The 21234-nt window shown below is 50.6% G+C and overlaps 6 protein-coding genes across 6 annotated transcripts; 4 read left to right on the top strand and 2 right to left on the bottom strand.

The window, feature by feature from the left end:
* Window positions 1–226: 226 nt before the first annotated feature.
* ASPVEDRAFT_52893 (putative nuclear migration protein (ApsA)) lies at window positions 227–5059 on the bottom strand (the record flags this gene model as incomplete). Its single annotated transcript, XM_040814715.1, has 2 exons — window positions 227–4579; window positions 4646–5059. The coding sequence occupies 2 exons, from the start codon at window positions 5057–5059 to the stop codon at window positions 227–229; spliced, it is 4767 nt and encodes a 1588-aa protein (XP_040667909.1).
* Window positions 5060–6613: 1554 nt separating this feature from the next.
* On the top strand, window positions 6614–7576 carry ASPVEDRAFT_104590 (U2-type spliceosomal complex subunit CWC24; the record flags this gene model as incomplete). Its single annotated transcript, XM_040805590.1, has 1 exon — window positions 6614–7576. A coding segment is annotated over one exon (963 nt), but the record flags the coding sequence as incomplete, so codon positions are not given.
* A 1171-nt stretch (window positions 7577–8747) lies between these two features.
* ASPVEDRAFT_83664 (DUF3431 domain-containing protein) lies at window positions 8748–9832 on the top strand (the record flags this gene model as incomplete). Its single annotated transcript, XM_040817428.1, has 3 exons — window positions 8748–8998; window positions 9070–9723; window positions 9784–9832. The coding sequence occupies 3 exons, from the start codon at window positions 8748–8750 to the stop codon at window positions 9830–9832; spliced, it is 954 nt and encodes a 317-aa protein (XP_040667911.1).
* A 967-nt stretch (window positions 9833–10799) lies between these two features.
* akuA (putative DSB repair complex subunit Ku70) lies at window positions 10800–12798 on the bottom strand (the record flags this gene model as incomplete). Its single annotated transcript, XM_040806945.1, has 4 exons — window positions 10800–11129; window positions 11186–11289; window positions 11345–12188; window positions 12241–12798. The coding sequence occupies 4 exons, from the start codon at window positions 12796–12798 to the stop codon at window positions 10800–10802; spliced, it is 1836 nt and encodes a 611-aa protein (XP_040667912.1).
* A 641-nt stretch (window positions 12799–13439) lies between these two features.
* Window positions 13440–14823, top strand: ASPVEDRAFT_131668 (ferrochelatase HEM15; the record flags this gene model as incomplete). The annotated part of the gene is made up of 3 exons (XM_040806846.1): window positions 13440–13661; window positions 13728–14310; window positions 14366–14823. 3 exons carry the CDS (start codon window positions 13440–13442, stop codon window positions 14821–14823), a joined length of 1263 nt encoding a protein of 420 aa, XP_040667913.1.
* A 468-nt stretch (window positions 14824–15291) lies between these two features.
* Window positions 15292–20018, top strand: ASPVEDRAFT_52898 (uncharacterized protein; the record flags this gene model as incomplete). Its single annotated transcript, XM_040814716.1, has 3 exons — window positions 15292–18030; window positions 18413–19688; window positions 19750–20018. 3 exons carry the CDS (start codon window positions 15292–15294, stop codon window positions 20016–20018), a joined length of 4284 nt encoding a protein of 1427 aa, XP_040667914.1.
* Window positions 20019–21234: the final 1216 nt, after the last annotated feature.

Here is a 21234-nt window from a genome sequence, read left to right on the forward strand (position 1 = left end):
CAGCAAATGCAGATTGTAGAATCAAGTCCCAATGACTAAATCGATATGCAGGCTTAGGTCGCAATAAGTGGAAAATGACGCTCACTTGCTGGGATGGCCGGCCAACAAAGATATAATAGCGGTTGAGCCGAAAAGATGAGGACCTGTTTCGCGCATGACGCCGAAATTGTGACTATAAGGTGGAGGTTTCAACACGCAAGACTTTTAAAAACGCTTCGAAGATGGCTTAGTGGTGGGAGTGAATCCGGTTGGCACGAGGGCTATAGCGGCTTGTTCTCGAGAGCGAACTGACATCATGCTTGCCATCGCAGCAAGCACGAACGTTTTCCAGCCGATCCTCAGCATGGTCGTGCACATGTTGAAGATCCTCCACACTATCATGGTTGTGGAGACTGCCTTCATTCACACTAGATGCTGCATATCCAGGGCCCTTACGTCCAAAGGACCCCTTGATTGTCGAGTTAAAGATGGTGCTAAGGCGAGACGCGGAGCTCTGGCGAGCCTGATCGGAGTAATGCGACGGGGGATACGCCGGGGATGCACGACCGGGCGTCAAACTCGGGCGCAAAGACATTGCTGAACCTGAGCGTTGCTTGGGTAGATTCCGCGTGCCACGGCTCTGCCCCGAGGAAACCGACATGCGTGCAGTCTGGCGCGATCGAGAGCGGAATCCAGGGTTAAACTCGTCAATATCTTCCAGAGTAACATTATTATCTGCATCTTCGTCCTCCGGGCCGTTTCGTACAAGCAAGTACGAGAGCGCATTGAACCATGTCTCATGTCTTTGGCTTGTAGTTGCGGTGAACCTTATTCTACGGCCAGGACTAACAACTTCTAAGCTCTTGCAGTGAAGTCCAGGTGGGTATGGATTGTCGTCCGCCACCACTCTGACAGCCTCAATTGGAACGCTCTTGGTCCGACCCTCGCTCTTACCAGAAGTTTGCGGATCGTGCTCGCTCCAGTACAGTGTCCTTGTATATGGGTGGACCCAGAAGTATCGGCGGTGTCTGGTGTTGGAAATATCTCCAGACACGGCGCGGCGAGTATACTTCCACAGGAATTCCCCGATCATAGTTTGCGTGATTGCTTGAATCATCCGAGGATCAGTTCCCATGGAATATCCCTGGGGTGGTGCAAACGGCGGGTGGGGCTGCATATTGAAGCGCTCTTCCAGCTCAGACGCGAACGAAGACACCGAGGACCGTCGTGACATATGGCTATCACGTCTCATGCTGGCTCGCGATGTAGTTGTCTTTGCAGATCCAGCTTGGGCAGCGGACTCATTCGGTGTTCGAGGACGCTGCGCGGCATTCGTTCTATAAGCGGAAGCTGGAGCAAGTGGTGGTCCCATCAAACCAGCAGACGTCGGACGTTGCTCCATTGATTTCTTCTCCGCGGCCAAGATAGCTTCTCTGTGGTCAACCGGCAATGGGGGGTGGGTTTGAACACTTGACGCTTGGCTGGCGGCACTTCCGGGCCTCTTGTGAGGGGAGGTGGCTGAGGTCTGGGGAGCAGGAACAGGGCGTGATCGCACCTTGGGCGTATTGAAAGGTGAGCTGTTCATTTCCTTGGTCCTGTCGCTCTCAGGAGGAGAAAGTGGTCTTGAAGAAACGCGGTCAAGAAGAAGTTGGTCAATCTGCTTGGATGATAAAATGGTTTGAGCGCCCTGGTCAGCGTGGTGAGACGAGTCCGCTCTTGCGCGGCGAGGGGCTGCGTTCCCAGAAATGGCGCCCAGGGGCAATGTTTCACCAAACTCTTGAGTAACCGTTTCATCGGTAGTATTTCTGTCTGCGCTGTCATCCACAACAACTTGAGGTGGGGTATGCTTGATTGCTTTGGAGCTTGCCATTGCACTGGGTGGAGTGTTCTCATCAACCACAGGTGGGGAAGGTAGATATACTACAGCTGGAGCATGTTCGACGGGAGGCGTCTCAACCGAGTTGAGCGTGGACAATGACAATTGTGGCACTGACGGGACAGCAACCTCTTGAATCTCGGGCGAGATTGGCTCGGTATACGCCGGAGGTATGAAGGAGATGCTCAACTCGGGAAGGGTCGGCTCAGGGACAGCCTCATCTACAACCATGGGGACAGGAACCACAGATTCTTCCTTGGCTTCAGGAACAGGCTCGACAGGATCGGTTTGTTCTGCAGAAATTGCTGAAATCGAGAACTCCACAACATCTGTACTGGTTCCTTGCTCGGAACGGGACACTACTGGTTTAGCCGCTGGTACTGGTAGACTGGCAGCAACCGGCAGTGTATCTATCACTGATATTTGAGAGAAGGTCATGTCCGGTACGTAGGCTGGTTCTGGCTCGGGAATGACAGGGATGACGGGCGATTTGGGTTCGCTGGATTGCGATGAGATCGTTGAGAAAGCCACCTCGGGCGATACGGGAGCAGGGAGAGAAATTGGTTCTGTTGTCCCGCCCACGAACAGTGCTGTGCTCAGTTCTGGGAAACTTGGTGCCACAGGTTCGGTTCCTTGATGAGAGATGGATGAAACATCCAACTCGATCTGCGTCTTCGGGGTATCGGACATCTCGACCTCTCGTTGATCGCCCGCGTTTTGCCCATCCCATGCCATCTTCGGTGGAGTAGGCACATTCAAGGCTTGGTCGCCATTGAGGTCTACGTCAGGTTTCAGCGGAGTCCACTGAGTTCCTGAATTGACCAACTTGGGTGACTCCACGCCTTCCATATCAGTACCGGCATCTGACATCGCCGCCTTCTTAGGAGTGAGAGGAACACCAGTAACAGTTTCGTCCTCCGAGGTCTGGGATGCCATTGAGGCTGTCGGTTCCCAAGGATCGGTCATGACACCGGAGTCGACCATAGTAGGCTTCGGCGGAGCTTCCAGGTTGGCCTCAGACGGCCTCCTTGAATCAGCTCCCAGGGCCATGCGTGGCGTACTTGGCGACTCCGGATTGAATTGCATTGGCGGTCCAAAGCTTCCGTCTTCGTCTTCATCGCCATCAAGTTCAGCAAGTTCCGCGAAGAGACTTTGGCCTTCTGGAGCTGCGGAAGACTCCCGCGTGAAGGTGGTTGCTGGGGAGTCTCGCGCACTTGAGGGTCGGCTGCCAAACGCCATTGGGGCCTCTCCAGAGGGACGAATCTTACGCACAACACTCCTCTTCTTCCGGAGGCGGTGTCGAGGGGTTGAGAATTGGCTAGCTGACGGCGTACCGGGGTCTTCACTATCATCCTCATCGGCAGAGGTAGATGCTGTGCTGTAGTAAGAGGTGCGGTCACGAGCCTTGGCCAATGTCAGGGATGAGACCCGTTCCCGTGGAGTGCTGTTATTGACACGATCTTCAGTCTCCGTAAGCTCATCGCTATCAGTGCTCTCGCCAGCCATGCTCTCGACACCGGTCTGGAAGGCTTCACTTTCAGTCGCGGTTTCTCTTTCATTGGCAGTTTCGAAAGCATCATCATTCTCTGTTGCAGTATGATAAGCATCACTACGCTCATCAGTCGACTGGTCCCCGCGGCGATCGCGAAATTTCATCGACGCTTTGTGGGTTGGGCTTATTTCGCCAGCATTGTCTTCCCAGTCGGAATCATGAATTTCAATTTCGGGCTTCTTCCTTCCAGCTCCCAACAAGTCCGGCCGTGCTGATTTGCGCGATGCGTCAGCCTTTGTCTTTTGTTTCTTGTTGGTGCCATTCGCGGCAGTTGAATCGCGGCGGCGCTGCTCAACCTCATCTCGTGCATCCTGAAGCATGCGCTTAAGTTCGATCTTCTCTGTCTTTTCTCGATGGACCGTACTCCGCAGGTTCTGGATCATACGGTGAGCATGACCGAGCGAGCTCCGCAGAGTCTCAGTCTCCAGGTGGTTATGGCGAGGGGTGAACTTGTTCGGTGACGGCGGCGGCGAGTTCTCTGGCGTGGCTTGGTCGTCATCATCAGAGTCACGGGGGTGCACGATTTCACGGGTAGACTCGGTTTCATGATGGCGCAGCCGCATGGCGACTGCTTTCGCGAGCTCTTGGTTCTGGTTGTTCATATCCTCGAGTTTCCGCTGAAGCGTGGCCTTTTCGGTATCTCCTGCGGTGAGATTCCTACGCAAAAGATGGATTTCAGCATCATTGGCCTTCTGGACAGCCGTGTGGTCTTCAACAAGTTTGGCGTTGGCTTGTTTTAGATCTTCGAGCTCCCGCTCCATGGCACTTTTTTCCGCAGCAACTGCCCCTAGATTGCCATTAAGTTTTCCCTCCCGGTCTGTGGCTTCTTTCACAGCGGCCATAAGCTCGTGGGTCTTTGTTTCCAACGCCCAGTTCTCGTCCTTATACCGTTCCTCGCTCTCGTCCAGGGCGCGTATCCGTTGGGCATATCCTTCGGCCTCCAATTCAAGTCGCGACTTTTCCAGGTTCACAGTTTTCAAGCTATCCTCCCGTTCGGCTAGCAATGTTTGCAGTTGACGCACTTGGGCAAGTAAGGACGTGGAAATTTCGGTAGCAAACTCGATATCATGGACGCGGTTTGAAGGTTGGTTGCGCTGTTTTCGTGACGGTACGCTCACCTTACTGGGAGAGTTGGTAGCTTGTCCGGCAAAGAATGCTGGACTTAGGGGTGACTAGAAATTGAGGGGTTAGCAGCTGGCCCCAACAATGTGTATTATTTAGGCACATGGAGAACAAACCTTCTGGTCGAGAGAGGGTGTGCCCAAATGCGCATCATCTCCACCAGCAAGACGCTTTGGCGCAAGAAACGCTCGTGCAGTCTCCCGGCCGATTTCATTGTACTCCCGCTCGAGCTCAGACAATTTCCGACGGAGATCTTGTCCAATCTGGCCCTCCTCCTGCTGTTGCTCGACTTCTTTCAGCTTATCCTCCAGTTCCTTTCGCTGATCAACGAGAGCGGTGCCCAGTTTAGACGCTTCTTCAAGGCGGCGCTCAGTTTCCGCTAGATGGGCCTCTAGAGCACGTTTGGCTTGTGCGGGCGAAGAGGCGTCTAAACTGAACAGTTGCGCATCAAAGGATGAATACTGGTTTGTCTCCAAGGGGTTGCGCGCCCCTTCTGGATTAGTTACGAAGGGATCATCTATCACGGACATCATCGAGGCGCTTCCACTTCCAGGAGCGGCCATTTTTAAGGGTTTGAGGCTGCAAATGATCGCGGCTCCTTGTAACCACGATTTATTTGCAGTTAGGGGGTTCGTAAGGTCGTCGCCTCGGTCGTTTTTAGTCCCGCCTCAAACGAGAGTCATCATTCGACTTCACGTCCAATCCTTCGCGTTCGAGATTTTCCAAATCCCACCTAATGCTGTCCGAACTTGCGCCGACCAGCGACTGGGGATTCACGGTGGTATTGGTGCTTGGACGAGGGGGATGGCGGTAGTGGAACGGATCTGAATTAGTACCGCCGTAGGTCGGTGAGTAATCCGCTAAGGTGGCCGTATCGGTCGTCGACTTGGAGGAAGCGCAGCGCAAAAAATAAAAAACTAATAGAATCTAAAATCGCAGTCACGAAAGCGAAGGCCGACTTTGTTTTTCTGTAGTCAGGCAATCAAAATAGGAGGATGAATTGAAAACCCGCTCGGGAGCGACCCAAGGACGACAACAAACGCGTTGTGGAGGTGGTCGTAGGGTAACCTTGGGAGTGCGTGCGACCGGGGATTGCGGGCCAACCACGCGAGGGGACGATTCGGAAACAAGCTGAGCTGTGGTCGTGGCGATTACGTCTTGTCGCAAAACAAAGACAACAACAACAGAAAAGAGGTTAATGCGGAGGCAATAGTCAGCTACACCGTACAGCAGGCAGCTTCAATTAAGGTTATTCAAAAGGGCTTGAATTTGAAAAGTGCAAAGACAAAAGAAAGTCGCGAAATAGAATAAAAGAAGGAATTAGATAAAGACGTGTAAGGCAAGAACAGCACAAGTGATTGTAAGAAAGGGAAAGAATAGAAACGAGAGGGTGAAACAATAAGAGAACGAGTATAGGACGTGATGCCAGTTGGACAACGAGACGAGAACGACTCGTTGGGCGGGGGGACGAAGAAGAAAGAAGGGAGAGAACGCGGGAGACGAGAATCAGAAGATGAGTCCCGGGGCCTGAGGCATGCCTCGCGAGAGGGCCAGAAGTGGGCAAAAGCGTCTGCTAATAACTAACGATGACTAGTCTACGGGGGTTAATCGATCTGATACGTAGCAAGAAATTGAAGGAGCAATTCTTGAAAAAAAAGAGCAGCAGTCTACGGTACTGTAAATTCTACAAGTCCACTACGGATTTGATAAAGACAGCGAGTACAGAACAGCCAAACAATGGGACACAAATAAGGTTACTGGACGTTAATCCGACCAGCGCGTGGGAAAGTCACAGGCTCAGGCACGAAACAAGAATCCACAACAACAAAGATGACTCAATCTGCTAGTGCCGAAACAGATGTCCAAAAAGGTTCGCGAAACCCAAAACAACTCTCGTTTTGGTTTGTCTTGTTTGCCTAGTTTGCTTATTTTGCTTAGTTGGCTAAATAAACACGTGATGTTCAGTTGTTACTAATCGATGTCACGTGTTTTTGCCACTCCGCAAAGAAGTGCTGCAGGTTATCAGCAAGCACTTTTTTTCTCACTCAAGCAGTCCTCTCGCTCAACCGGTGTACAATCTCAAAATGGCGGATGCAGCACCCCCAGTCTCTTTCAAAAAGCGCTCGGTCAAAAAGGGAAACTTCCGCAAGAAGCCTGAATCGCCACCTCCCGACGCGGATTCCGACTCGAGCTTCATATCCTCCGACGACGAAGAAGGCCACAGAATCAAGAGACGTCGGAAGAACGCAGTAGTGTCTGCATCATCGGCATCAAATGCGCGACGATCAAACAACTCCGATGAGCCTGTTGCCGCCGCGGCTGCTCCTTTAGCCCCGTCCAACGACGCCACCAAACACTCCAACTGGTACGATGATGAATTGAACACAAAGAACCTCTTAGGGTCCACACGAGCTCGCCCAGAGTCCTCCACCGCGGATGCGCCTGACGGTACCTATAAGGGCGCAGCCAACTACCAGTCGTTCATTCAGAAAAACCCCAACGCCCCAACGAAGCAGTTTGGCCCCATCAAAGCGCCAACCAATGTGCGGACAGTGACATACATGGATTATGCGCCCGACGTTTGTAAGGACTACAAACTCACCGGATACTGTGGTTTCGGAGATTCCTGCAAGTTCAGTCATATGCGCGAAGATTATAAGCAGGGCTGGGAGTTAGATCGGGACTGGGACGTCAACACAAAAGGCAAAAACGTGGCCGGCAAGGTGGTATCACAACGGGGTGACAAAACGGGCGATAATGAAGATGACGACGAGGAGGAGCTGGAAAATATCCCCTTCGCATGCATCATCTGCAAAAGGCCGTACCAGAATCCCATCATTACAAAATGTGGTCACTACTTCTGCGAGGCATGCGCTCTACAGCGTTATCGAAAGAGTCCATCCTGCGCTGCCTGCGGGGCTGGCACTGGCGGGGTTTTCAACGTTGCGAAGAAACTCAACAGCTTGCTCGAGAAGAAGAGAGAGCGCGCGCGGCAGCGACGAGAACAGGCCATTGCTGATGGCGAGGAAGTTAGCAGCGAGGAAGACGAGGGGGCAGACAGCTCGTGATTGTATATATAGAAGCATAATTCAAAATTCAAAAGTGCCAGCGTCGCAGCAGGCCTGTGAGGCTGTGACATTATTGTGATTTACCCCTGAGCAATTTCCAATTGGCATGCGGGCGGGTTGAGACCTCATACCAGAGCGGGCGATCATGAATGTCTCGTTGCCCTTGCGTCATACGTCATTCGCCAATCCGCTAGTCCTGGCTCCACGTGTTGATCCTGCGGATTCTGTTGGACCCTTGCCCCCTCAGAGTTAAGGTTCTTACATGTTCCTGGCCCCCACCCCGTCCAGCTGCCCCGGCCAAAGACTGCGATCGGGGCTCAGCAGACAGTTGCAGGCAGTTCGGTTTCTTTCTTGAGTCTGTAGTGTGCCGGCCTGCGGTGATCTGCTTTACCTTGAGACTGCTGAGACGCGTTGGAACGTCTGGATCTGCTATAATCCAAGCCAGAGTGCTAAGCTTCTCCACTGGACTCACAGCCACGGGAGACGGTCCAGTATGGTTTCAGCAATCAGCTCCAAGTTCCACCACCACAACTTTGGGTGAGCCGCCACGCACGCCCATGGCCCATGACAGACGTCGCGACTGGCGCGGCCGTTTGGCTCAGGTTTAGGGGCTACTTGCGGGTCCAACGCGTGGCATCTCGACGGGCTCTTCACTCCTTTTCTTCGTAAAGTCCTGGTTCCAAATCACTCAGCCTCTGGCCCACGCAATCAACCATGGAGGACTGGCCAATTGAGTCTATCCAATTCCCCAACCCGCTCACCCGCACTCAATCGTCGTTGTGATAGCCATGGGACGGGAATTTGCCTCCCCCGGTTTCACTCCGCGGTGAGGGAGAAGGAAAGATTGGGTTTGACCCTCTGATAGTCCATGCTTGGTTCTATGCTAAATGTCGCCAATTCGCCCATCTCTGGACCCTTTTCTCTTTTGCTTTTCCCCGAGATCTTGAAGAAAGGTTAGCCTTTCTGTCTGTCCCTTCCAACCTCACAATTTGCCCGTCTTGGACTGCTGGATACGTCCTGTCCTACTCCTTTCATTCGAAAACTCGTCACTCCTTCTTTGGGCCCGAACAAGCGTCAGTTCCGCAGATGTATCAACCCATTCTAGCCTAGTACAACTCGCCGGGCCTCGAATCGTCCATTGTTACTCATAATGAAGAGCGGCTATCGCATTGCCCTCTGTCTCTCCTTGATCGTTTGCCTCCCCGCATACCTTCTACTCGCTCATTTCGCAGACCTCTCCGATCAGTATCACGCTGGCGTCTACCTGATCGACTGGCTAAGCAGCAAAGATTCCCACCTAGACAAGTGGGCTGCCTACAATGGAACTATCAGGGACAAGGTGGTGGTCATGGCAAGGCTCGAAGAAGAGCCTGTACACTGGGTCCATGACGAACTTCCAGAGTATGCGCCCATTCCGTGCCTGAATCGCGATAAAGGCCCCTATTTCTTGTCTGGGTAGCTAATCTGTCCAGCTGGCAACGAGCTATCTATACAGTAAATCCGTCCGCGGACACAGTCGCCGATAGCAACCGCCTCAAGACACCACGCAACAAAGGTCACGAGTCAATGGCATACCTTACCTACCTAATAGACCATTACGACAATCTCCCATCCACAATCGCCTTCGTCCACTCCCACCGCTCGGGATTCCTCATGGCCTGGCACGTTGATGCCCCAATGCACGACAACGTCGCCGCTTTACGCTCATTGCAGCTCGATTTCGTCCAGCGCAACGGCTACGTCAATCTCCGATGCAACCAAAACCCAGGTTGCGGCGCGCCCGATAAGCCAAACGGACACGTCACCGAGGATGTTTGGACAGAGATATTCGAAGGAACTAGCACGCCGCCTCTGAACTCAACTACAAGTCCAAGTTCACTCGACGAAGAAGACGAATACAGCCGCGGTCATCACGAAAAGAAATCGAAGTACCTCCAAATGCCCACTTCAGTCGCAGCAGCATGTTGCGCGCAGTTCGCCGTATCACGAGACCAGGTCCTCCAGCGACCAAAGGAAGATTACATCAAGATCAGACAGTGGGTGATTGATACCGATAAAAACGACGCCGCGAGTGGTCGGGTTATGGAGTATATCTGGCACGTTATCTTCGGCAAAGACTCTGTATAGTATGTGCCAGATTCCGCGCCCATGTTTTCTTGTCTATTTCGCTAACATGCCTATTCTAGCTGTCCTGACCAGGAACTTTGCTATTGCCAGGTATACGGGCAATGCTGATACATATACGCCCCCGCGCGCACACAAACACACGCAATCACGCAAAGCACCACATCGAGCATCTAATGAACTCTTGGACTCCTATCGCTGATATTTATCTCATTTTCCATTATCGCCAGCGCCATCGCTCCTTACTTGCTATCTACCGCTGGGTCGTTTATGTTGTCTGCAAAGCGTTATAGCGTTCGTTATTATTTGCTTATGCCTATACTATACCCCTGGGTTTAGAAGTTCAAGAGATGAACCCTAGAAGTCTTAGACTTAGGTCAATATACAAATACAAGTCCTTTTTATAGACCTATATACTCATTCTCCAAGTTTAAATGTTCATTTCGGGTTTCTGGTAAAGGATAAACGCATTGGGAATTTCGTTCCACTATGAGAGGTGGGGGAAGCACAATTTCAAATAATCGCAAAACAATAATAGCAAGTAATGGAATTGTATTTTATCATTACATTAGTCTCTAAATTGATTTCCCGGTCGTCGAGTGCTAATGTGGAATTGATGTAAATTGATGCGTTCGTTGTGCTGCCTTCTTTTGACCGAAACAGGAATAGATATATATCTGCCGTGGGTATACCTGTCTGTCCCGTCCTTCGTCCGCGAGCCAATATTACCTAGATTCTCACACACGATTAGAGGCTAAGTTATAAATTAATACATCTCGCAGCTTTTGGTCTATATTAATTTATTGTTCATGGCAACGATCTGTTTGAGTTGTTGGTGGATACTTGGAGAAGAAAGCACCAGATACGAGTAGCATGGAGTAAGGGCTAAATAGGACGGGTTTCTTGGGATCAAACACGACCTTAACACGAGGTTCGATGCCTCAATTTGATTGTACAATTCGTATCGAAAAAAAAAAAAAAAAAAAAAAAAAAAAACCATGGCTTCAAGTCGTATCGTGTCTATCATTACTAAATTACATGGTGCAAGTTGATCTTATGCCCTCCATCGTTCGCCGAACTATTTCGTCTCAATGAGTTCCTCCACCCGCTCAACAAGCTCTGCCTTCTTACCGGCAGCGGACCGGCCCTGAGATGTGAGATACTCCTTGAGAGAAGCGACCGTCATTTTGGACAGCGTTCCCTTCTGGTAGTGTTTCTGGACTTCCTCCTGGTGATCCGCGGAGCCACCACCTTCAGCCTTTATTTTCTTCGCTGGAGGCCCGGCTTTGTCCGCCGCGTCTCCTTTTGCGGGCCTTTTTGGGAGTGTGCTTTTTGGTCCGTTGGCGGCTATTATGTTGTATTGTTTGTCCAGTTCATCGGACCAGGAAAGAACGTAGTCGCCAGCACGCTGGAAAAAGACAGTCAGTTTGAGAGACCCCGAAATCGTTGGCAACCGCAGCTTACCTTATCTATTTGTCGATATTTAGGAAGCGTCTTGTCTTCTGGTTGCACTGGGACGTCTTCGTCGAGGGCAAGCGCTTGCAGTATCCGATAATGCCACTGAAGCGCTAGTTGGTTTGTTAGTATTAATTTCCCGGGAATTAGACACCAAAAAGTACTTACATGGATTGGGATATTTATGGGGCTCATAAACGCCCTTTGGGAGTTGTAATTGCTGGATGACCGTTCGCATCTGATCGATGAGTGGCTCTGGAGCAACTTCAATGGTAGCCTCTGGGTTCTGCCGAACATCGTCCGCGAAGGGAATTGGCACGATCCACATTCCCGGTGGAAACTTTTGAACGCCATTCTCATCAACTTTCTCCTCACCGGCCATCATTGCACCAAGGGTTGGGGCCATAGCCTTGCGTGTAATGTACCAGACAAGCGCGACCTTTTGGTCTCTCAAGAGTTTCTGATACAAGGCGGAGAATACTCGCGTAGACCCCACATAATCCTCCTCGGAAGGGTAGATAAATAGAGGATGCTTGATATTGGCCCAGAAAGGAAGGGCGGAAAGCGGCTTGAATCCAATAATTCGAATCACCGGCTCACCAAAATCCCGTAAATCTTTTTGTTCCTCTGGGGTGAACGAGACTTGGTCCCCTCCGAATTTGTACGCTTTCTTGATCTCCCATTTCTCGATAGTTCGAGCTGAATCGTCTGCGATCTGTGTAGTCACTCCCTTCGCGATTTGTGGTTTTTCCCCTCCTAGCCACACGAAGCAACTCCTCGCCGGCTCCTGGCGTTTGAAAAGAATATAGCCAGACACAGATATCTTCAGGTCCGGGCCCAGCTCTAAAGAAAGGTTTGAAAATTGCGCACGGCGCGGTACAGATTTGGAATTGATGCTTGACAAAAGACCATTGAGTAATGAGATACCATCCTGGGCATCTGTTGTTTTCGAATCAGGCTTTAAATAGGCAGGAGCCTCTGGGTCCATAGGAGACGCTTTGTATATGATATCCTACCCATCGTAAGTGTTCTTGTTCTGCGGAGTTTGGCCGGAATGTACTTACGTCATAGAACTTCGAGGTGTCGAATTCATGTTTAGCTTGAGAGATTGGAAACAATTCAATAATAACGCCAAGGTCGTATAAGTCTTTCGCACGAACAGTCGCCGCAGAGCGGAGTGATTTGTTATCTCCATGGGGGTTATCGTTATCAGTGACTATGAACAGCCGGCGCGATAAGAAATTTGGAGCCTTTGATGTGAATATTTGGTTTGCGCAAAACAATAAGTTGGCCATGGAAACATGCTCTTCCGACGGTACAAGCACATCCTTAGCTTTGTCTTCGTCCTCGACTAGCGACCGCAATTCGAGAACCTCGTGCGCAGAGGGGATATCAAGGTCGGTGAAGAGGTAGCAGTTGGGGTATGATAAGTCACCACGGCTGTTTTCGTCCTCGTTGTAGAACTTAGATTGTTTGGTTCCATACAATAGGACACCAATCATGTCATGGGGATTGGAGATGATGCGTTGCTGCATAAGATGGTATGCACACTTCAACGCGGCGGTAGCTGGCGACTCATGGCTGGGTTTCTTGGGGTCTGCGGACGGACGGATTTCGAGCATCGAGTCACTAACTTCAATGGCAAAGAGAATGGCATCTCTAAATGACTTGTAGCTCTACTCTCACATGTCAGCAAAGCGGTAGTCCGATAAGCAAGCACAACGATGCTCCATACCGTCTCGTCCAGCTCCTCCTCCTCCTCACCAGCGATGTCCTCTTCGCGGTATTGATTATCTTCGGCCATGCCGTGAATAATAAATCACAGTAAATTGGGAAGCTTGTGTAAAAGGAAAATTGGGGCCGCCCCCAGCTCTTCGTGGTTATCAAGGCGACTACGGTGTTCTGCCTATCTGAGGCACACCAGGCCCGGCAAACGCGTTTCTCCGACTGCACCGACGCGGGGAAGACACGAACATCATGTGATTACGCCAAGCTTGATTACCCCGGCTTCCTTGTGATTGGCCGATGGGCGGACCGAATCTTCTCCGTCATGATGCCGGCGGCGACTGAGGTGGAAGTTGTCAGCCCAACATAAATCGAACTGGCTTCTGACGTTTACCTACTATACAATATTCAGTTCCTTTCTTTACATTAAGTCTGGATGCAGCAGAATTATTGATACCTTTCGATATATCGTTTAGTTTATATCACAATCCCCAGAGATACGCTCGTGTCTCAAATTGACCTAACTGACGTTGCGGTCATGGCTCTGCGACGCACCTTCACGCTTCAGCAGCAACTGCTGCGCCCAATATCTCGCATATCTCTAGGGATTAACGGAGAACAGAGACGTGGCCTTGCAACAGTTGTACCGCCGGTTACTCAAGATGCCACGGGTTCTAAAGGGCCGACTGCAATGGTCTTCTTAAATATGGGCGGTCCTTCAACAACTGGCGAAGTGGAAGATTTCCTGAGCAGACTATTCGTGCGTTACTGCCCATACTCTCCCATCCTCTGAAAATATCGTCTAACCATTCCGTTTGTCATACAGGCCGATGGCGACCTAATCCCCCTAGGCCGTCTCCAAAACTACCTCGGCCCACTGATCGCGAAGAGGAGAACACCAAAGATCCAGAAACAATACTCGGATATTGGAGGAGGTTCACCAATCAGGAAATGGTCTGAGTATCAATGTACAGAAATGTGCAAACTATTAGACAAACTCAACCCCGAATCCGCGCCTCACAAGCCTTACGTCGCATTCCGATATGCCGCACCCCTAACGGAAGAAATGTATACCCAGTTACTAGAGGACGGATTTGGTAACGGAAAGGGGGGTCGTGCTGTCGCATTCACGCAATATCCGCAGTACTCATGCTCTACAACGGGCAGCTCACTCAATGAGCTGTGGAAATGGAGGAACCGACTGGAGGGAAAGCGTGGAAATGGCGACGTGGATTCGACGGGCGCTATCCAATGGAGTGTTATTGATCGCTGGCCAACACACCCCGGTTTGGTTGAAGCATTTGCACAGAATATCGAAGATCAGCTCAAGACCTACCCCGAAGAAAAGAGAGGCAATGTGGTGTTATTGTTCTCGGCTCACAGTTTGCCTATGAGCGTGGTCAACAGAGGTAAGGCGTTTTTGCCTCTCCGCCTAATGGTCATGTTACTGATGCCTTTTTTTAGGTGACCCCTACCCAGCAGAGGTTGCTGCAACCGTTCATGCTGTAATGCAAAGGCTAAATTTCAGCAATCCCTACCGACTGTGCTGGCAGTCTCAAGTTGGACCATCCGCTTGGCTCGGCGCTCAAACTAGCGATACTGTTCAGGAATATGTGAAGAAGGGCCACTCCGACATCGTTCTTGTCCCAATTGCTTTCACCAGTGACCATATTGAGACCCTGTACGAATTGGATCTAGAAGTGATGGAAGAGGCCAATTCTCCGGGAGTAAAGCGCGCTGAGAGTTTGAACGGCAACCCGGTATTCATCCAAGCTCTCGCAGATTTGGCTCGTGACCACTTGCAAGCGGGGGACTTATGTTCCCGCCAAATGACTCTTCGCTGTCAAGGCTGCAAGAGTGAGAGGTGTCTTGAACAGAAGAAATTTTTTGCCGGCCAAAAATTCGCTTCTCTTGTACAATAGATAAAGCATACGGTTTTCGGGCTATATAATTTGAGATTCCCACAAGCTTGTGGGACAATGTAACACTATCATGATTTTGGCAGAGTAATTTAAAAATGAGATTGAGCTGGCGGCCGAATTCCTCCACTGTCGCGGCAGCAAGGCGTGTAGGCCATCGCATCATCGCATGGCATGATCACCCAGGAGCCGCGAAGGAGATGCCGATAACCATGGGTTGACCGGAACGGAAAGCTGCTACGGGGACCGAGACAAGCCAACCGCGCCGTCAGCTGCAAACTTTCCGAAGAACGTCCGTCCCCAGCAAATATTTTGGACCAACCCCGACAATTCAACCCATTGATGAGTCCACACTCGATATCTGGACTTTATTACGAATTCCTGGACTTGAGCCTACTTCTCTCTTCACTTTATGGTTATTAGTTGAGATTCCGATCCGCTGCCCGCTGGTTGCGGTGGTCACTCGACAAGATGCCTACCCACGGCCCTCCGGCCGTTCCCTCGCGAAACGCCCTTCGAACGCTTCGGAGGCTGGCCCTCGCCGGCTCAACTGTGGGAAGCTGCTGTACGGTTGCTGCTATCACGTATGATGTCCATCGGCGGGTTGGTGTTGCGGAACGCATTGTCGAGAATAAGAGGGCCCTCCAATCCTCAGCCCCCAGATATGATGCGACATCGGCAGCTAGGAGGCTCTCTCGTATGATGGAAGCAGCAGAAGCAGGCGAATTTATGGGTCTTGAGGCCTGGAAGGAGGAGGAGAGAAAGTTCAGAAAATCGCAAATTCTCGGGTCGGGTTGTGCTCGCGAGGAAAAGTCGCCCGATTTCTCAGTTGACAGTATCAAGTCAGCAAACTCATTTGACGACAATACTACTACTACGATGTCGAATGCAGCTGGAACTTCCAGAGCGGACCTCGAACCGAATCAAAGCTCATTAAACCCGGGAAACAAAGCCAACTTTCCTCCTTCCCGGCCGCCTGAGCCGCCCCTAAAATCTATAAACATCAGCCAAGAACCAGAATTAAAGCCATATGTTGAGACGGTGGAGGGCGATCTTGGAAATTCCGCTAAGGAGCAAAAGACGCTTACTGAAAACATGGAGGAGCTTTTTGAGCGTGGTGATTACATCAACGCCGCTCAAATATTCTTGGATGCGCATCCGGCCTCGCTCAAAGGCATATCATCTGAGCGGAGGGAGCTTGCTACCCAAGCCTTCTTCTTAAACTGCCGACAGGATAACGTTTTTATCGCGAGAAGCGTCTTTGAGCGTTTGGAAGAAGTGGACCGAATATCACCGACGATGTGGAGAATCTTGATTGTTACGCTGGCAAAGAAGGGCTGCATAGAATCAGCCGCGACTATCTACATGCGGTATAGGGAAAAGTTCTCTATCCCTGGGGTCTTGTTAGACGTTGTTCTTCGCTGCTTGGTTGAATCACGTAGACTGACAAGCGCCAAATGGGTTCTGCTGCGAAACCTATCCAAGGACAGAGATTGTGGACTATGCGGCGCATATCTCAGCGGCCTGTGGAAAAAGACACGAAGCATTGAGCTACTGAACGGCCAATTCACAAAATTGTTGATGGTGCTGCGGCGTTTGGATAAAGCGCCTACCGAAAAGCTCGTCAACCCGTTGCTCAAGGCCTATGTGGAATTTGGTCGATTCTCGGATGCTGAAGCTCTTGTACACCAGATGACAACCACTTACCGTGTACCACTAACTTGTCGGATGAAAGGTCTTCTGGTTTACGGCAAAGCTTTACAATGTGATTGGGCAGCCGTGGATGATGGTCTCCAGGAAATGCAAAATCTCGGTCTGACGAACAAGAAGCGAGATTTCGTCTATATCTTTGACCGCATATTCCTGGAGTATTGGCCATCACATACATGCGTTGAGATTCAGGACTTCCTTTACCGATACATTGATAAGTTTGACATCAATGCTGATCGGGTTTTCTTCCAACACATAATGGAGGCAATCGTCGAAAAGGGCGATGAAGCCATGGTTTCTGAATTTACAAGCATGGCGCGCCAACGTGGGTGGAAAGTCAAGGTTGACGAGAAGGCATTCATCGAGCTGTTACGCAACCGTCGATCAGCGCTCGAAGATTCACCCGTTGGCTTCTGGCAGATGCTGCGTGTTGCTCGAGAAGAAAATATGCGGGCCACTGCCTCGCAGCAGCTTCTGGGCCAGGACCGTCGATCATTTTTACCGGTGACCAACAATTTGAACGCACAATTTCCTGACGCATGGTATAAGCGCACGGTGGACGAAGTAACAAAACCTTCGAGACCCGTCGATCAGTTCCAGAAATTACACCATCAAATGATTTATTACATGCACATGGGGAAAATGGCTGAAGCCTTGCAGTGTTTCCAGGGCGCGAGATATGCCGGATTCCACTTCAAGCCGCTCGAGGTTGAACTTGCGGTGATTGCTACGCTACTTGAGCACGGACCGAGCGCCGCGCAAACTTTGTTGGAAGGCCCATGGACAAAGTCGCTGCCCATCTTCTACCGACAGATAAAAGATTTGAACCCCTCAGCAGAGGACGAAGTCGTTAAGTTGGCTGTGTTCCGCTTCTACAAGATCTGCTGGCTCACCAGAAGAATGGTAATAAAACATAATATTACCGCCTCCACAAGCCGACGTTTGATTGCATCAAATAAACCTGAGCTGGCAGTTGATCTACTTGTGGCAGTGTATACGTCAAAATATGGACGTTTGAAGGAGTTTGATGCTGTTTGCATTAAGATGTTCCTCCGTGCGTTTACTGCGATCAACAATTATGCGGGGATGCGGTGGTGCATTCTAACCGCTATTTCCCGAGGTAGCGCTCTCAGCCGAGATCTTGCCGTCGAGGTTGACAGAGTTTTGGGAATCGTCCGCCGCGAGGATACGATGTCAGAGAAGCAGATCCAATTGCGTTATCTGGATTTCGCAGCCTCCGTCCTTCATGGAAAGTGCAATGGCGACCCCAAATACTCAGAGCTAAGGGGCAATGCTGAATTAAAGAAATCATTCCGGCGAAGGCTGAAGGGATATGGAAACAAATACGACATGTGGCGTGGCCAGGCGAAGTTGTTCAAGCAGGCGATCGAGGAGTGGGACGAAGAGTACGAGCTCGAGAAGGTGCTGCGCCGCATCGACAACGACGAGTCCTCCATTCTCTCTCAATGGGACGAGGCTGCTTGCGTTGAACTGGAGAGCGTTAATGGACCTTGAATTCTGTAGTATAGACAGAAACCGATGTAATCTAGACTTGTACCTCTGTATATTACTATCAGTGAGCATTTTGCATGTGATTATTCTTGGCGGGAGTTCAGCGACTTTGATCTTTCCTGTACAATGCACTCTCGGCTACAAAATAATAATTCCAGTATTTTTGGGCCAATAAACAAGGTCCCATTCGCATCATACGTTCACCGTTGATCTTAGCAGCTGGTGGAGGCAGTCAGGCCACTTCTGCCGCAGAGCACAACCACTTGGAAACTCCGCATCCCCCTTTACACCTCACCTATTAAAGATTTCTGCTGCCTCCTCCCTCCGCCGCAATTTCTCCCCGTCCTCGTCGCTATACTCGCTCTTCAAGGCTCTGCGACCCGAATATGCGCAGCGCGCCTCCGTTGCTCTTGTCGATCATCCCTTCTGCGCCGAGTCTCTGAATTTCTCTCCCGCCACCACGATGGCCACAACCCTCGCCCACGGCCATGTCACCGGTCAGGACCTCAAGTCCTCGGACGCTGCCGAGCACCGCAGACGAGTTCACCATGACGCCGACGTCGTTATAATAGGAGCTGGAATTTTGGGATGTGCATTGGCTGTGGCTTTGGGGGGCCAAGGCCGGAGTGTCCTCTTGCTTGAGCAGTCGCTCAAGGAGCCCGACCGCATTGTCGGCGAACTCTTACAACCCGGAGGTGTCACGGCCCTGGAGCAACTGGGTCTGCGGGAATGCCTGGAGGGAATTGAGGGGATTCCGACTGAAGGATACTATGTTACCTACGGGGGAAAACCTGTCAAAATTCCGTACCCCATTCAAAGTCCTGGGACTCCGCGACCAGAAGGCAAATCATTCCACCATGGACGGTTCGTCATGAAGCTACGCGAGGCCGCCAGGGCTTGCCCCAATGTCACGATTGTCGAGACCAAGGTTACGGACCTGGTCACTAGCTCGCATACCAAGCAGGTTCTTGGGGTAGAGTGCGTGACCAAGGAGACCAAGGATTGCTACTTCGGTCAAGTAACCGTCGTTGCGGACGGCTACGCCTCCAAGTTTCGGAAACAACACCATCCTTATACTCCCAAGGTCCGGTCGAAGTTCTGGGGACTGGAGCTCATTGATGCGGAACTGCCTCAACCACACTATGGTCATGTCCTTCTAAATACTGATAGCCCGCCCGTCCTCGTCTACCAGATCGGAACACGCGAGACCAGAATACTTTGCGACATCCCCGAAAGCCTACCCTCGGCCTCTGTCAAGAATGGAGGTGTCAAGGGTCATCTCCGAAACGTTGTCCTGCCGTCTCTCCCTAAATGCATCCAGCCTTCGTTCGCCGCTGCGTTAGACAAGGGTCAACTGCGGTCCATGCCAAATTCATTCTTGCCGAGTGCCACAAACAAAACGCCAGGATTAATAGTACTAGGAGATGCTCTCAACATGCGACATCCGCTTACAGGAGGTGGTATGACAGTAGCGCTAAACGACGTCGTCATACTCCGTGAACTGCTGAGCCCGATGAACGTCCCCAAGCTAAGCGACACCGCACTTGTCCTCAAACAACTTTCTGCTTTCCACTGGAGACGCAAGATGGGCGCATCAGTCATCAACATCCTAGCTCAAGCTCTATACTCTCTTTTCGCTGCGGATGGTAAGTGGCTTCTACTCATTCACTGCTATAAGCTGTGGTACTAACTCGGTTCCTCCTTTAGACGACAACCTAAAAGCCCTACAGCGCGGATGCTTCCAATATTTCGACATGGGAATGTACAACCAGCCCGCCAGCCTCCTTGGGGGGATTCTCAAGAAACCACAAGTCCTCTTCGCCCACTTCTTCGCCGTCGCTTTCGTCTCCCTCTGGTTAATCCTCCGCGACTCCCCGCTATACAAGCTGCCCTTGGCATTGATCCGATGCGTGACCGTCTTCTGGACAGCATGCGTCGTCATCTTCCCTTACATGTTAATAGAAGCCTTCTGCTAGCCTGTTACTTTACTTGCTTACTTGGCTCCCCTCAACGCGACCACCTTGGTTCTGTATAAAGCAAGCGGCGGCACCATTTCGTTCTACGTATCATATACATAATGTCCCTTTATTTGTCACGACGATACATGCTCAGTATGTGTATAACTACCCACCTGCTTGTCTATATTCTGTCATTTTAATTCCCCTCAAAAGATTCCTAAGAGTATTTCCATTTTAATATCTCTCTGTTCATATTCTTTTCTCCCTTCTGTCCCGTCTTGTCCCGTTATCGTGTGTTATATAGACCCAGACTCGACTGGACCCAGTGGATCTGATTTCTGAGCTACTTTTACTACCAAAACAATTATACCATTCTCCCATATTTCTCGCGTTAATCAATTCGATAGAGAGACATATAGACAGAGAGATCCTAGCTTCATACTGCCTAGCATCACCATCAATACACGACTACGGCAGCAGTTTACTTATTCACCCAATAGCCAGACCAGGAAAATAATAGAAATCCTTATTCCACAATTCAATTCAATTCGATCGAGACGAAATGCACCAGAAACTTGGTTCAGAAAGTAAAGTCAAACTCCTAGCAGTGCTGTTTGCGTGCTATATGCTAGACCATGACCGCGTTGCGGATGCTGCTGCATTTGCATGCGCATTTTCCCATTCATTACTCAACTTATTGGAACAACCCCCTCCCTTCGGTACTGAATTGTTTTAGGTCGCTTTAACCCCATTAAACCCAAAGTCCCAAACGAACAAACAATGGATCCAGTGAGAAAAGTGCAAAAAAAAAAAAAAAAGGCAAACATAAATATAGGTTGATGAAAGGATAAATGTATGTAAGAATGAGACTGAAAAGAAGAAAAAGGAGAAGCACACCACGCCTGGAGAACTTGACGCCAGGAACACCGATAGATGATGGATGGAGGGATGGATCGTATGGTATGGTATGGTATGGTATAGCAGAAGCGGTTGAGTTAGGCTAGGTTCGGTTCAGTTATGCGTACATATGCAGCACGGTATGTAATATGAGTGGGTTTGAGGAGATCGAGAGAGGGAGGAAAAGGATAGAGAGCTGCGTGGGTCCACTCTCTATTTCCATAGTTTGATAGATGCCAAAATGGAGCTGCAAGACATGGCAGGATAGCAAGGACGGAAATTTTTCGCTCAGATATGTTCGAAGACCCGGCAGCAAGAAGATAACAACAAGTAGAAA

Source organism: Aspergillus versicolor (genome assembly GCF_001890125.1).
Source record: "Aspergillus versicolor CBS 583.65 unplaced genomic scaffold ASPVEscaffold_5, whole genome shotgun sequence".
In the NCBI taxonomy this organism is placed as follows: domain Eukaryota; kingdom Fungi; phylum Ascomycota; class Eurotiomycetes; order Eurotiales; family Aspergillaceae; genus Aspergillus; species Aspergillus versicolor.